We start from the raw sequence: 14,551 nt of genomic DNA, 5'->3' as shown, positions 1-14,551 counted from the left end.
AAGATGATGATGAGAAAGAAGAAGGTGGAATAGGCTAAGGAAATGAACGAGAAACTTCAGCTATCCTGCATTTTGGAAAAGTACTGTTGGAAGACTACTCGTGGAGTGAGGAATTAGAAAACTTGAAATACAAATAAAAGATGATAAAGGAGAACAACAACTATTCAATAATATTAATCTTTCCCTTTTTCTTCTTCTTCTTCTTCTTTTTCTCTTTCTTCTTCTCTTTCTTCTTCTTCTTCTTCTTATTCTTTTTCTTCTTCTTCTTCTTCAATGAGCTCCTCCTTATCTCAACATCCTGAGTCAAATAGCATGACAGACGAAGAATTTCAGGAAGCTCAAATCGATAGATTTTTTAAAGGGACTCTTCAATCTTTATGGGCCTGTTCCTCAGAAGTTGCTTTTTTATGCGCTGATTGGATGGCTGAATGCTAACGCGATCATGCACTAGACGACGAGCAAACTCAGCTTTCATCCCCAAGTATCTCTTCTACTTCTTCTTCTTCTTCTCATTCATTCAATGCTTCAACTTCGAATATAGCTGCCACTTCATCAGAAAATCCAGAATCACTTGAAAACAATACATCAAATAAAGTTTATATCTTGAATGCTGCTGGAAATGCAATTGCAAATCATCTGCATCTGTTCTTATTTCTTCCACTCCATTTCCAACACTCCATTGGCTTTCTGATGTTCTTCGTCTGCTTGTTATTGAATCCCTCGGTAGTGAAGCCATCACATCATTCACTTACAGCAACTCTCCTTTCTCTGCCAAGTTCAAGGATTCAATCACAAAATACGCTGACCATCTCTTCGACGAACATCTGTGTAGGCCTATTAAGCGCCTGCAAGAAGTTGAAGCATATATTCAATCAATGTACCTGGGAAAAGATGATGGAAATTGTGATGAAGATTGCAGAGTCAATATTTCGAGTGATAACAGCAGTGTCAAAGACAATATTAAGCCAATAAAGATGTCCGAACAAATAGATAAATGTGATGAGCCAAGTTTTTTGGATGCAAAGATTGAAGATAGAGAAAGCAAAATTTAAACTCCAGAAGATGTAATTGAAGCTGTCGCTGTTTCTTAAACCTGTCCTGCTGTTTTCATATAAATTTTATTATTTCCCCATCTGATCCAGCACTTTTTCATCTTGATTTTTTTAGATCTACATCCCAATTATGAAATCACTTTTATCTTAAGTGACGAGGACGCTTTCTTCTATGCTCTGTGCCATTGCCTCGAATACACACTGCTTTTCAAAAACGCGGGAATGAATTTGGTGTTGCGCTCATTGCGTAACAGAAGCATTTTTCAAAAGGTTACAAATACTATATTTCATCCGTCTTGACTTCTCTTCCCTGAAAAATTTGTTAGATGGGTCGCAGAAAAATAAGTGAGCATCATGCTGAACGAAGATATTACGTTTGATTCAGCAAAAATTCTTATTTATTCCATTCTATTCAAATTTTAATCATTGAAATATCGATAACATCTTCTTCATTGAAAATTTCAGTTAACATGTAGTTTTTCACAGTCAACAACCCATCACTTTGTGAATAAATATCAAAATATTCTCAACACTTGTGAATGAAGAAGGAAACACAAACTTGATCTGTTCGAAATTGGTAATGCCCTTAATCTTCATTGATGCTCCTTCTGCTCCTTCAAGCGATGATGCGCATTTCAAAGAGCACGTTTCACCGTCATTCGATTTTATTGAAATTCCTCTGAGTTCAACATGTTTCTGAAGGACACCTTTTCCAAAAATGGATATATTCTTTTTATTTCCTTCAGGAAATCTCGTTAACGAATAATCGATGGACAAGCATGGATAATCTGAGAATCCACAAACACCCATATCTTTCCCTTCGCTGCCAACAAATGCCTCTTAGCCAATTGCTCTCCAGAAATACACCAATGGAATGGCATTCGTTGTGTCATTCCCATCAAAGCCTTTCATGGAATTCAATGAAATATCATCCAGATTCTCTGACACAAATAAAAGAGAAATGTTTGTGATGCTCTTTGTCAAGTCAGATGATTCAACAAAAACATCATTTCCACATTTTGCAACATTTGGTTTGTCTTCCTCAAAAATAGGTGATGAGATCACAAATAAAGAATAATCATCAACCAGATTCAGCGATATTCCTCCTCCAAAGCCAGTCTTGTCTTCTTCAGCTGGTGCTGTGCATCCTGTAAACGTGCATGAAATAATATTCAATTGGGCATTCCCCTTCATCTGTGCATCAATAGTGCGGCCTCTGCTCCCATCAGCCAGCACAGAACACCCCTCAAATACGCATCCTTTATATCAATTTCTGCTTTTGAATGTTCGTCGTTGCTGTTATCGATACTCACACAGCCTCCGCTTCCGGTCACTCTTTCCATTTCTGTGAAATAGCATTTCGCCATGTTCAACCAGGGAGCGCTCATCAATTCAGCCTCGGCGCTGCTTCCTGACAACGAGATCAATGGATAATCACTTAAATTAATCGATGAAGCAGAGAAATTGCCGATTATCAGGATTCCTGATTCAACTGATAAAAACAGAAATGGCAATGCTGATGAAGGATGCTGCAGGGAAAGAGAACAGTGGGAGAGATTCAAAGAAGAGGAAGGAGAAGAAATGAAAATGGAGTGTGAAGAGAGAGAAGGAGGAAGAGAGAAGATGAGCTTTAACAATTCTGTTTCGGCGCTTGCTGTTATCACCGCTGGGTTTAATGACGAGCTGGCATCAGAGGCTGCCCAGCCGCTGAGTTCGTCGTTTCCCTGAATTTTGTACTTCTGATTGGCAAAGATAATCTCGTCGCTCATCTGGATCGTTCCACTCACAACAACACATTTTGAGTCTTGCTGCTACGTGAGAAAGTGCTTCAAAGTCAAGCAAGGGAACTGGACGATTCCGTAACAAGGATGGTCAGATGCTTCTGTGCTGCTCACATATATTTCAGCTGGGGTGGGAAGGAGATAGACGCAGAGCGGGATTGGTGTGTCGGTGTTTCCATTGTCGTATCCTCGAACTTTGTCAAAAGAATCCAAAGAGGCTGTCACACATGCAATTTTTCTTGAAGTTGCAGTTTCTTCCAGATTGGGTGAAATGACAAAGATGTCTCTTCCCCACTTGGCTGTGTTTGTGCCAAAGGAAGAAGAAATGAGGAAATTGGGGCTGTCGTTCATCAGCCGAAGAAGAATACCGCCCCCGAGCCCATACAATGCCGAGCAATAGCACCCATCAAAAGATCCGCCTTTCACTTTCACTTCATTTTCATTCCCAACACACAGCATCATCGAGCCTCCATCAGCCGATGTTGTGCTTCCGCATCCCGAAAATGAGCAAGAGGCCAGATCGATGTTCACCTTGTAATTGGAAAAGGACATCACAGCTGCTCCGCTTGTTGTTCTTTCAATCTCATCAAAGATGCACTCTGAAAGAGTCAATGAAACTTCATTTGTCGAAGAAAGCGAAAATAACGAAGTTGTGGAGATTGTCTTTGCCCAGTTCACATGTTCCATTTGAAAAAATCCTCCCTGAACATTTATAAACTCTCTCGTGAAAGCTGTTTCTGTTGAGTGCCCGCTTCCCGTTGAAATGTTCAGTCTGCTGATGCTCATTCCTCCTGCTCCTGTGACCTCAAACAGTCTTGAATCACGATTGTTCGGATGTATTGAATCATGCACAAGAACAAAGTCCCTGGCAGTCAATGTGCCTGTCGAGACTGAAAACAGAGACAGCCCAGATGTTTCAAATTCTGTATGGATTGCTGTGTTCATATTGCTTTGACCATAAACAGTAAAAGTGTTTGTCCCACAATCAAAACTATTTGTTTCGATTATCGTTCCAGAAAATATTTCGACATTGGGAACCAAGTCTGGAATCAATTGCGAAAGGCAACGGCTGATCGTGCTGCATGGATAAGATTTATCCAGCCCACATGCATATGAATCAATGCCTTTTGGTTGTGAATCAGTTGATGAGACAAATCTCACATTTCCAAAATCATTGCGAAGCCAATCACTCCGATAGGCATATGAATTAAAATTTATACAAACTCTGTATGATGTTTGGCCGGTTGAATAGCAGGTTGGATCAATATTATTTGAGGTTGAACCATGAAGCAACATATCGTAGCCACACCTTGTGCATGTGTTATTGTGGAAATAACAATAATAAAACAAAACTCTTTTGTTATTTGCATTCAGTAACAAGAAAACTGCTCCTCCTGAAAGCGATGAGCAATGATAAAATAAACAATTTGAGAATAAAACTTGCATTGTTCCATCCCAATGAATAATTGCACCTCCAATAGAATTTGTAGAGTTAGATGCTTGACAAAATTAAAAAAACGAGTTTATCACACATTTTTTTTGTTTTTGAGCAGTTTCTTGATAAAAACCAATTCCTCCTCCATCATTCGCAGCAGAGCAGTTATTAAACAAACAATCGTCAACCATTGGCTGAACATAAATTGTCTCAAACTGAATCCCTCCTCCACCCCAATCTGAAGAACCATATGTAACACATTGATCAAATGTTGAATGATGCACAATGCATTCAGCAATTTTCAAAGCATATATTCCTCCACCTCTTGACGAGGAAGCACTGCATCTTGTGAATAAAGAATTATCAACTGTGAGAATGTCACTTCCATTGTCATGCGCATAAAGCACTCCTCCTTGTGGTGCTGTGCAATCAGTCCATTCACACAACGAAAAGGATTGGCTAACTGTCAAATTCATCTGACCATTTTTCTGAAGAGCATTCATTTCTCTTTTCCCGTTGCTTATCGTTGTGTTTTTGTAGATGAATTCATGTGAAGAATAAGATCCACCTGAGATTTCTCCTTCAAATATATTGACAGAAAAATAAATGAGTGTGTTTTCCATTGAACTTAACAAGCAGGAATGTTTCATGTTACAATTACTTTAATTGTCTAATTTCACAGACATGTTCCTGAAGGCACCACTTGAAATCTCTTCACTTTGGCTCTTTCTTTACAAAAAAAATAGTCAGGTGATGAAACAGTAAGATCTGAATTGATGGATTCTATTCAAACGTTAAAATATGAATCATTATATGAAAATTTAAGATTAGAAGAACAAACATTCTTTTGGAGGATTAAAAATGTGTTTGCAGGAAGATAAACATACTTTGAAAATGAATTGGAGATGTGAATTTATTGTGGAAAAAACAAGAATTCTGCATAAGCATTGATTTGTTTGTAGTTATTATCATAAGAAAAGACAAATATTTTTTCAACGTATAAAACAATTCATATTAAACACACAAAATGCAAAAAATGAGTAATTTGAATCAATTGAAACACACTTTAATTGAGGTACTTTGGTAAAGCACACTGTCTTTTGTAAATTCTGTGAAGAGGTTTTCTTCTGAAATTCACATCTTCTAGTATTCGTAAATTTCAATAAAATCATAATTTTTTTGATCAAAATATGCAATAAAAATTTAATTTTTTTCAAGTCTTCAAACATTATCATGATATATTCGAATAAAATTTTACTCATCAAAAAATACGAATATATAGCATTTTAATGGAAGAAAAATTGAAAAATAATATTATTATGGTATCTCATTTTTGATCTGTGGTGATTTTTCAAAAATTTTCTCCCATATGGGTCATTCTTTTTGAAAAGTTGCAAATGAATAATTTTTTGGTTCAATAAAAATGATCCTTATTTGATTATTTTTTGTGATCAATCAATCAGATTTCTCCAACATGCACTTATTCTCTCATCAAATAGGTTTGTGAATTCTAATTGAATATGTTACAAAGTTTTCTGCATTTAAAGCATAAAATGATCAAATAATGAACAATTTTTTAAAACCCAAATATTAAACATTTGCGACTTTTCAAAAAGAGTGACCCATATCATTTATTTCTTTGCAATTTTTAAAAAGATCTTTGAGAAGTCTTTCAAAAACAACAGACAATTCTTTTGGCTGATTCTTAGATCCAAGATAAGTGTCGTTAAATTTATTTATTTATCCTCCATCCCACTCATCAAAATTAAACGAAGAGATTCGAAGAAGATGAAACAGATGCATGAATGTTTTTTGCATTCTGTTCATTGAAGAAATGTCTTTTAATTTTAGACCAAATGAAGCCATGTATTAACAAATGGCAGAAAGAGGGCACACACTGCCATTGCTTTTCAAGCCTCTTTGAGAAGAAAGAAGCATGATAACGCAGGATCTTGAATTTAATTTCAAAGATAATGAAGAAGAAGAAGAAGATGATGATGATAATGAATATTGCTTATTTGATTGTTTTGTTATTTCAAGAAGAAAAAGACGAATTCTTCATGTATTTCTTTGCTTTTTTAATATTTATGTAAAATGAAGAATTAGCTTTTAAAGAAATACAAAAATTATCGAAATGATGTGAATTTGTGGATGACCTTTTTTCTTCATTTTCTGTATTGATGTTTGTGAAGTTTGAAGAAGAAGTTTGTTACTGTTGCTGTGATTGAAGAAGAGATTGAGGTTGATTTTGATTTTGAGGTTGAGGTTGATTTTGAGGTTGAGTCTGAGAAGGTAATTGCGCAGAAAACATTTGCATTGTCTGTTGCTGTTGCTGTTGCTGTTGCAGTTGAAGAAGAGAAGATTGCTGATCTGCACAGACTTGCCCCTGAGGCTGCACAGACATCTGCAGCTGATTCTGTTGTTACGCTGACTGCGGGACTTGGGTGCGATGCAAGGGGATATTTGGCTGCAGCTGGGGCTGTGGCAGAGAAGCACCGCCCACCTGAGGATTGAGCTGTGTGCTGCCTGGAAGAGATGGCTGCCCTTGAGACTGCTGCTGCTGCTGAAGAAAAGATTGTGTCTGTGCTTGTTGTGAGGAGAAAACGAGAGGTAAAAAAAGAGCAGAATTTGATAAATGTTCCACATCATTGATTTTTTGAATAACAGTTGCTAGTTAATAAACATGTTGTTATTATTATAATAATGTTAAAATATAAATTGTCGTATAAAAAAATTAAAAAACAATAATTAATAATTAAAATAAACATTAAAAAGCAAATAAAAAATAAACGAACATAAACACGATTTGATAAAATCGTTGAATAACTGCGATCCGTAAGAGTCTTCAAGCATAAAAGCTCGAAGAATGAACAAAGCTCTTTCATATGGCTTTTTTTGAAATATGCCAGAAATATGAGCTACTTCAAGTTTTATTACTTTTCTGTCTAAACTATAATGCACTTTGGAAGTGCGAAACATGAAAAATTATATTAAAAAATTTTTGTGAGAACAATTATAATGGTAAATTCAATCTTTTCAGAAAAAAAAAACCTGAAATAAATTAAAACAATAGATATTTAATAAATATCACACTTCTTCAAAAAGTTATATTTTAAACAAAATGACAAATAACATCGCTTGCATTGCTTCATAATTTCAGCTGATATTCTGTGATAAAATAAACATACGGTTTGTGCTTCCGAAAAGAAAATAAAAGATGACGCTTAGCCCTGAATTTAACGAAAGTTGAATGAAATTGAAATTGCAATTTTTTATTGTTTATCTAAGAAGAAGAAAAAAAAGAGGAAGAAGAGGAAGAAGAAGAAGAAGAAGAAAAAGGAGGAGGTAGAGGAGAAGAAGAAGATGATGATGATGACAATGATGAAGATGATAATGAAGATGACAGTGTTGATGAGGAAGAAGTTGTTGCTAAATTAACAGTTGAAAGTGGATTAAGCAGAGAAGATGCCAAATTGGTTGATGACGACTGCTGCTGTGGGTTGCTTGCTTCTGCTTCCATTTCGTCTCCATTGATGTTCTGCTCATTCGTTTTCAAATTTAACCCTTCAACTACTTCTGTCTTGTTCTCTTCCTCTTTGTTTTCTTGCTCTTCCATCTTTCTGTCCTGCTTCACTGACGCCACACGCGCATGCGAGGCAACAGAAGAAATGAACTTCTCCACTTTCAGACTCTCTCTTTTCCGCAGCAGCTCTACTTCGTAGTTCAGCTGCAGCAGCATCGCTCCTTCTCCGCATTCATATCTACTGCATCCGAAATCCGGCGCTTCAGCTCCGCATTCTCCTCGCTCAGCTTCTCAATCTGACTTCTGAAAGCAGCCATCTGCTCTTCATACTCCTTCGTCCCTTCGATCGTTGTCCGCACTGTCGTGTCTTTGCCTTCCAGCAATTTTTCCAGCTCTTCTTTCTCCCTTTTCAGCTCAGCATTCTGCGACTCTTTCTCCTGCAGCATCGCCCTCTGCTGCGCTGCCAGTTCTGTAGTCTCCCTCATCCGCTGTGCTGTCTCAACGGCATCTTTGTCTCTCGCTTCACTCAACTGCGCCTCTCTTTCTTACGCTTTCAGCTTCAATTCTTCTGCCTGCTCTGCTTTTTCTCTAAGCTCCTCCACTTCTTTCTCCATCTTCTGCTTCGCCATCAGCCATTCCACTTGCTCCTCCGACTGGCTCGACATAAGCGACTCCACTTGCTCTTCCAGTTCTGTTTTGATATGCTCGAAGCGCTTGATATCTGCCTTCGCTTCAGCAGCCTGTGCCTGCAGCGACTCCTGCTTCACCAGCACCTCTGCCAGCGCCCTCTCAAGATCTGCTATGTGCTCATCGCATTCCTTCAGCTGCAGAATAAGAGACGCATTTTCTGCGGACAGGCGGTGGATCTGGTCGACAAGAGCGCTGTTGCCGCTCTGCTGTTGGAACAGCACAGGCAGGCTGGACAGCGACAGCGTCTGAGCTGCAGTCAAACTGGGCGAAGCGGAGGGAGTTTGCAGTGTTGTGGGGTGAGAAGCGCTTTGAGGCATGTTCGTTCTCACTGTGTTATTCGCAGTGAATGTCCGGAGTGAATCGTATCCTCCTCCGCCAAGTGGCTCAGCATCCAGCTGCTTCCCCTTCTCCTCTGCAAATGGCACCCCAGAGAAAGGCTCCTGTGTATTCGTGCTTTGGCTTCTGGGTGACGCTGCAATGTTCGCCTCCGCCGTTACAGACGTCATCTGCGACAGCTCTTCTTTGATCCCTTCAGCGCGAATCTTCTCTTTCTCCAGATACGAAACACGCGATCGGAAAAAGAAGTTGCGTGGTGCCAGCCTCTTTTTCTTCTGCTCTGCTGCCTTCCACCGCAAGCATTCCTCGCTCCTCTCTTTGTGTGCGGAATGCCACGCAAAGAACACCCAATGCACCAGCCGGATGTCCGCTAGCCGCTGCTAAAGCGCCACAATTTGCATGTTGTGCGTTTTTCTATCCTTTCGCTCCTGAATGCTCCTCCTCCACTGGCAGAACAGAGACTTAACTCTTTTCAACTTCCACATCTCGGCTGCCCTGTTCTCCTGCTGCTGCTGTTCGAGAAACGCGCCCCGCATAACACTCCAGCTGCTGGACATTCGGCGCCTCCAGATCAGTTCTTCTGCTTTGCTCAGCAATTTCTCCTTCTCATTGAATTCTCTGTGATGCCGCTTCCACTCCTCATTACCATTGCTTTAGCTTTGTAGCTTCTCATTGCAATCTACGTGTTCATCAAAAGAAATGCAAACCGTTTTTTCCTGTCTCTTTCATCATCCATCGCTTCTTTCAACTCGTCCAGCTCTTCCTCTTTCTCTTTCATTTCTTCTTCTTTCTCTTTTTTCTCTCAACAAACCAACAAGCAAACAAAAAAAAAAAAAGAAAGAAATACCCATCATTCTATTACTTTCTCTCAAACAGTGGCGAAGCCAATTTTTATCACCTTTATGCCCTCCAAAGACAAATATTGTGGATCCTTCTTCGTTAACATTATCTTCTTATGCTTCTTCTTCTTCCTCCTCCTCCTCTTCCTCTTTTCTTCACATACTCTCCCCCGATCAGCAATCCCTCTTCCTTCTCTTCCTCTGACTTCTTCTTCTTCTCCTCTTTCTCCTTCTCTTTCTCTTTCACCTTCTTCTTCTCCTCCATTTGCACAAACAGCATGCCCATCGCATAACACAACACACTCCGATATCTCCCTCTCTTCAGAATCTGCACCACCGCCTCTATGCTCGCTGCCTCCACAATCACCCCCGCCGCCTCCTTCCCCAGCAGCCCCACGTTCCTAAGTGCACTCAGTGCCCTCAGTGCGTGGCACTGGGCGCTGTGTGTGTCTGTATGGGTAATGTGGCAGAGGGCGAAGACACACCTCGGCCGGAGGAGGGTGCATGCCTGGGAGGAGGTGCCGGCGCTGATGTTGCAGGCGAGGAGCGCTGCCTCGTGGCGCAGACAGGACGAGGAGGAGGACAGGTGGGAGGCGAAGACGTCGAAGAAAGAGGGCTGCAGCAGAAGACGCTGGATGTCTTCGTCGCTGCCGCACGAGAAGTTCACAAAGACGCGGAACGCCATCACTCGCAGAACAGACACATAATCACTTTGAATGAAGGGGATGATCATTTCATTTGAAATGTCATTCATATTACAATTAATATTTGAAGAATATGTAAATGAAAGTTCAAAAAGAATATAATTAAATTGATCAAATAAATAGAAAGAAAAATAGATAAGGCAAACCTCATCAATTCCACAACCAGCCCAAGGAGCACAGGATCAATATAGAATTTGTTGTTATTCCAATTCTCGCGATGTTGGTGAGTACTTGCATACAATACTCGATGACTGCCTTTTCTGCGGGCAGCTCATCGCTCTTCGTTCCTTCATTCTCCATCTACTGCTCTCTTTTTCAAATCCTTTCTTCTTCACTTCTTTTGGATTCTTCTTTTTCTTCTTTCTTGGCTTTCTCTTCTCTTCTCATCTTTCATTCTTTTTATTCTTCTTCTCTTTTTCCTTCATCCATTCTCATATTATCCTCTTCAGCTTCATTTTCTTCTTCTATTCAAACACCATACAGCCCTCCTTCCATATTATTTCCTCTTCTTTCTTCATCCAACTTCCTCTTCCCTCTCTTCCCTCCCTTCTCCCCTCTTTCCATCTTCTCCTTAGTATCCTCTTCACCACTCTTCTCATCCGCATTTCCCTCTACACTTCTTTCACAAACATGGCTATGCTGAAGAAGAGCTGGCCAGATTGAGAAGAAAGCATCAGATCTGCCAGAAGCTGAAGGAGATGAGAGGTGGTGGTAATGGATGGGAATGACGAGGAGAAGGGATTGGTTGAAAGATAGGTGGTGGAGAAGGGGAAGGAGAAGGAAGAGGAAGGAGAAAGCAGCATCGTCTCGATCATTCAACGAATGAGTGGATTCGGGGAAGATAAAAGCGCTGGCGAAGATGATGGAAAAGAAGATAATTTGTGTTTGCTTGTCGAAAGATGAATGTTGCGGAGCAGAAGAAATTTGCGAAGAAGAAAGAAAGATAAGGAAACGAAGGATGTCATAATTGTAGGTGTAATAACAATTATGATAATTAAGAGGTTAAAAATTATAAATGCTTTTTTTCCTATTTTGTGGTGGAAATGAAGAACAGTTTGCTTGAAAAAATCGAGGAAGAAGAAGCATAAAAGAAGACATGAATCATATTTGAATTTTGCTTTCAAAAAACAAAGTTTCTTTCCCGAAAAATCAAATTTTTTAATTTGACCATAAACCCATTTCGAATTTTCATTTTTATGTTGATCGGGAATTTGCAGAATCGATAATCTTTTTGTTCCAAATGGTGTAAATGATATAAAGAAGAGATAAATATACGCAAAAACGATTTCTGCAAATTCCCGTGTAATTAAAATCTTTCTTTGATCAATAAGATCAAATCGAACAATTTTCAGAATGAATATTATCAGAAACATTTATTTAAAAAATCAATCTTTATTTTTAAATTTCAATCGATGCAATAAATTTTCATTGTTTTTTATTTGTCACTATTGAAAAAAAATATTTTTGCAAAAACTTATCATTTTCCAAAAAAAATAATTATTAAAAAAATCCTATTTTGACTTAAGTCATTTTTTTAAATAAACACAAAAATAACTATAATGTTCATAAAATTATGATTGAAACAAAAATGTAGATTTTTTGTTTTATAAATGATATTTTTAACAATTTTTAAATAAATTTTTTATTTTATTGTTTAATGTTAATATTATTTTCAGATGATGTGGAAAATGAAATAAGATTCATGTCAGTTTTGACTTGTCAGCAAATTTTAGAAGGATAATTTTGAATAATAAATATTCATTTTTGGAAGCTCTTTGAATATTTTATTTGTCAATTTTTCTTTGAATAAACACAAAACCAAAAAAAAAAAAAAAAAAAAAAAAAAAAAAAAATAAAAATAAAATAAAATAAAATAAAATAAAATAAAATAAAATAAAATAAAATAAAAAAAATAAATAAATAAAAAAGCGTTGTGAATTCAAACAATAACATATTAATTTCTAATATCATCAAACCATTATTAAAACACTTTCAAAATAAAAATGTCTTTTTCAAAACCTCAATCAACTCTTAATTCGCGATGCAAAGTTATTTGGAACGAAATTAAACGAATTGGTGGAGATGATGTGGATTCGTTGCTTGCCTATCTATTTTACAACTACAGGCAATCATCTTCAGTTATTAACGATTTGTTGAAGTCTTTGAATGGTTTGGTTTTTTATTATTTTATATTGAGTAAAAATTTTATTTCTTCTCTCGATTATTTTTTTCTTTATGATTTGTTAATTATTTATTTTTTTTGAAACAGAATATCACATAAAGCTGCTGGAAGACCTGTCTGTGGTGTACAACAACGCTCCGTTGCACACTCAGACAACAATGCTACAAGCGCTATCCCGCAACACATCATTATCTGATTTCCTGGACTACGGATATGATGTAACAGAAGGAAAATTAATTTATGCGAAACAAACGCTAAAAAAAACCAAGGATTTATCATTCCGCCTCAGAAACCTCATCTTCCATCTTGCAAAAGTGGTTTGAATTTATTTTATTTTTTTTTTTTTTTTGAATAATTTTCTTTGTTTATTTTAGGCTTAAATGAACAGGATTGGGAAAAGGGCAACAGCTGGATGTTAACCCATTTAACTGAAACCTTCACTTCGCTTCAGTCAGCAAAGAAAAACCAGAGAGCTGAGCCAGATTATGCGAGATTCATTAACGAAGCAGAGTGGGATGAAGAAATAATAAAAGAAAATTCTGCTTCAGATAAAAAAACAATCTTCTTCTTCTTATTCAACATCATCTCAACAAAATAAAAATTCAAAAACCATTTCATAAAAAAATTCTCCTTCTTCAAATTCTTCTTCTTCTCAAGCTGTTGATGCCCCAATCAGTACTCCAATTAGGAGAGAAAGTGGTCCAACAAAAAATCAAAATCAAAATTCAAGTCACAAACGTTATTCTCCTCCATCTCCAATTCCAATTCACAAACTTATCAGAACAAAACAAAAATCATCTTCAGCAAATTTCAATCACAAAAAAATTGAAAGAAAAATTAAATTCTTCATCATTTCAAAATGGAAATGTGTTTGTGAGTGATCAATTAGTTGAATATACCATTTCACCCAATCTTATTCCACCTCAAGCATTTCAAAATCTTCTTTCATCATTTTCTAAAGAGAATGATACTATAACTTATCAACAACAAAGCGTTCAATCTCCAAACAATGAAATATGTCAACAAAATAATTCTTCAAAAAATATTTCAAAAAAGAATGCTAAAGAAAATTCAATTTAAAATCATTCTCATTCTTAAACTTCTTCAAATTCATGAAATTCTTCGAAAACATCATCACAAATAGCAAAAGGATTGCCAAACTTAGGCAACACATGCTATTTGGCTTCTCTTCTTCAATGTTTCTCTTCAATAACTATTCAAAAACATTCTTATTTAAAAAGCAAACAGCAATAAAAACAATGTCTTCTCGTGTTTTGAGTGTTTGTCAACAATTGGCGAAAGATGGAATGGCAGTGCGTTCATGGGTCCCATCACTGATCAACAAATGGGAAGACTTTTGTGGATATGGTAGCAGACAGCAGCAAAACGTAGCTGAGGCATTTGACAATCTTCACCGACTTCTTCAAAAAGATGAGTTGATAAACAAGGATTCCTTCAATCCAGTTATCATTACTCATCTCAAATGTCAAAAATGCCAAAATATCACATCACACATCATTGAAATTTGTTGCAACGTAATAATTAATTCATCTTCTCCTCACAAAGGTCTATCATCTCTCTTTACCACAGAAGTTTTGGAAGGAAAGAATAGTGTCTTTTGCGATGTGTGTAAGGATAAATGCTGTGCTGAGAGATAAGAGGAAATAGTTTCATTTCCAGAAGTGCTTGCCCTCTGTCATGAATGCACTGATTCTGCTAGTTCTGTACCATCGAGAACGCTTCTGATTGAAACTGATCGTGCTATCCAGCGCACGTTCTGCAAAGGATTTTCAGAAGAAAATGCTCAACATTTTCAAAAGGATAATCAGCAAACGATCATTTTCCATCTTGTTGGCCAAGTTTTGTTTAAACATTTGGATAATCAAAACGGACACTACATTGCAGTTGTCAAAAAGATAAATAGAAACGTAATCAAATGGTGCATTTGCAATGATGCTGAAGTGACTGAATTCGATAGTGATAAATGGAGTTCTTCATGGAATAATCTT

At 37.3% G+C, this 14,551-nt stretch overlaps 7 protein-coding genes across 7 annotated transcripts; 2 read left to right on the top strand and 5 right to left on the bottom strand.

Annotated features, from left to right (window-relative positions):
* Positions 1–2,242: 2,242 nt before the first annotated feature.
* On the bottom strand, positions 2,243–2,821 carry MONOS_5913 (uncharacterized protein; the record flags this gene model as incomplete). Its single annotated transcript, XM_067876103.1, has 1 exon — positions 2,243–2,821. The coding sequence occupies one exon, from the start codon at positions 2,819–2,821 to the stop codon at positions 2,243–2,245; it is 579 nt and encodes a 192-aa protein (XP_067722205.1).
* A 42-nt stretch (positions 2,822–2,863) lies between these two features.
* Positions 2,864–4,279, bottom strand: MONOS_5912 (uncharacterized protein; the record flags this gene model as incomplete). Its single annotated transcript, XM_067876102.1, has 1 exon — positions 2,864–4,279. The coding sequence occupies one exon, from the start codon at positions 4,277–4,279 to the stop codon at positions 2,864–2,866; it is 1,416 nt and encodes a 471-aa protein (XP_067722204.1).
* A 1,962-nt stretch (positions 4,280–6,241) lies between these two features.
* MONOS_5911 (uncharacterized protein) lies at positions 6,242–6,950 on the top strand (the record flags this gene model as incomplete). Its single annotated transcript, XM_067876101.1, has 2 exons — positions 6,242–6,330; positions 6,461–6,950. 2 exons carry the CDS (start codon positions 6,242–6,244, stop codon positions 6,780–6,782), a joined length of 411 nt encoding a protein of 136 aa, XP_067722203.1. The 3' UTR covers positions 6,783–6,950.
* A 601-nt stretch (positions 6,951–7,551) lies between these two features.
* On the bottom strand, positions 7,552–8,276 carry MONOS_5910 (uncharacterized protein; the record flags this gene model as incomplete). The annotated part of the gene is made up of 2 exons (XM_067876100.1): positions 7,552–8,032; positions 8,122–8,276. The coding sequence occupies 2 exons, from the start codon at positions 8,274–8,276 to the stop codon at positions 7,552–7,554; spliced, it is 636 nt and encodes a 211-aa protein (XP_067722202.1).
* Positions 8,277–8,336: 60 nt separating this feature from the next.
* Positions 8,337–9,490, bottom strand: MONOS_5909 (uncharacterized protein; the record flags this gene model as incomplete). Its single annotated transcript, XM_067876098.1, has 2 exons — positions 8,337–9,197; positions 9,464–9,490. 2 exons carry the CDS (start codon positions 9,488–9,490, stop codon positions 8,337–8,339), a joined length of 888 nt encoding a protein of 295 aa, XP_067722201.1.
* A 272-nt stretch (positions 9,491–9,762) lies between these two features.
* MONOS_5908 (uncharacterized protein) lies at positions 9,763–10,511 on the bottom strand (the record flags this gene model as incomplete). The annotated part of the gene is made up of 2 exons (XM_067876097.1): positions 9,763–10,366; positions 10,507–10,511. The coding sequence occupies 2 exons, from the start codon at positions 10,509–10,511 to the stop codon at positions 9,763–9,765; spliced, it is 609 nt and encodes a 202-aa protein (XP_067722200.1).
* A 1,852-nt stretch (positions 10,512–12,363) lies between these two features.
* MONOS_5907 (uncharacterized protein) lies at positions 12,364–12,922 on the top strand (the record flags this gene model as incomplete). The annotated part of the gene is made up of 3 exons (XM_067876096.1): positions 12,364–12,529; positions 12,630–12,859; positions 12,917–12,922. The coding sequence occupies 3 exons, from the start codon at positions 12,364–12,366 to the stop codon at positions 12,920–12,922; spliced, it is 402 nt and encodes a 133-aa protein (XP_067722199.1).
* Between the last annotated feature and the right edge of the window lie 1,629 nt (positions 12,923–14,551).

The sequence above is a fragment of the Monocercomonoides exilis genome (genome assembly GCF_001643675.1).
Source record: "Monocercomonoides exilis strain PA203 chromosome Unknown scaffold43-869231, whole genome shotgun sequence".
Taxonomy (NCBI): Eukaryota; Preaxostyla; order Oxymonadida; family Polymastigidae; genus Monocercomonoides; species Monocercomonoides exilis.
The sequence above is the reverse complement of the archived record's forward strand: the minus strand, read 5'-3'. Positions and strand labels throughout refer to the sequence as shown.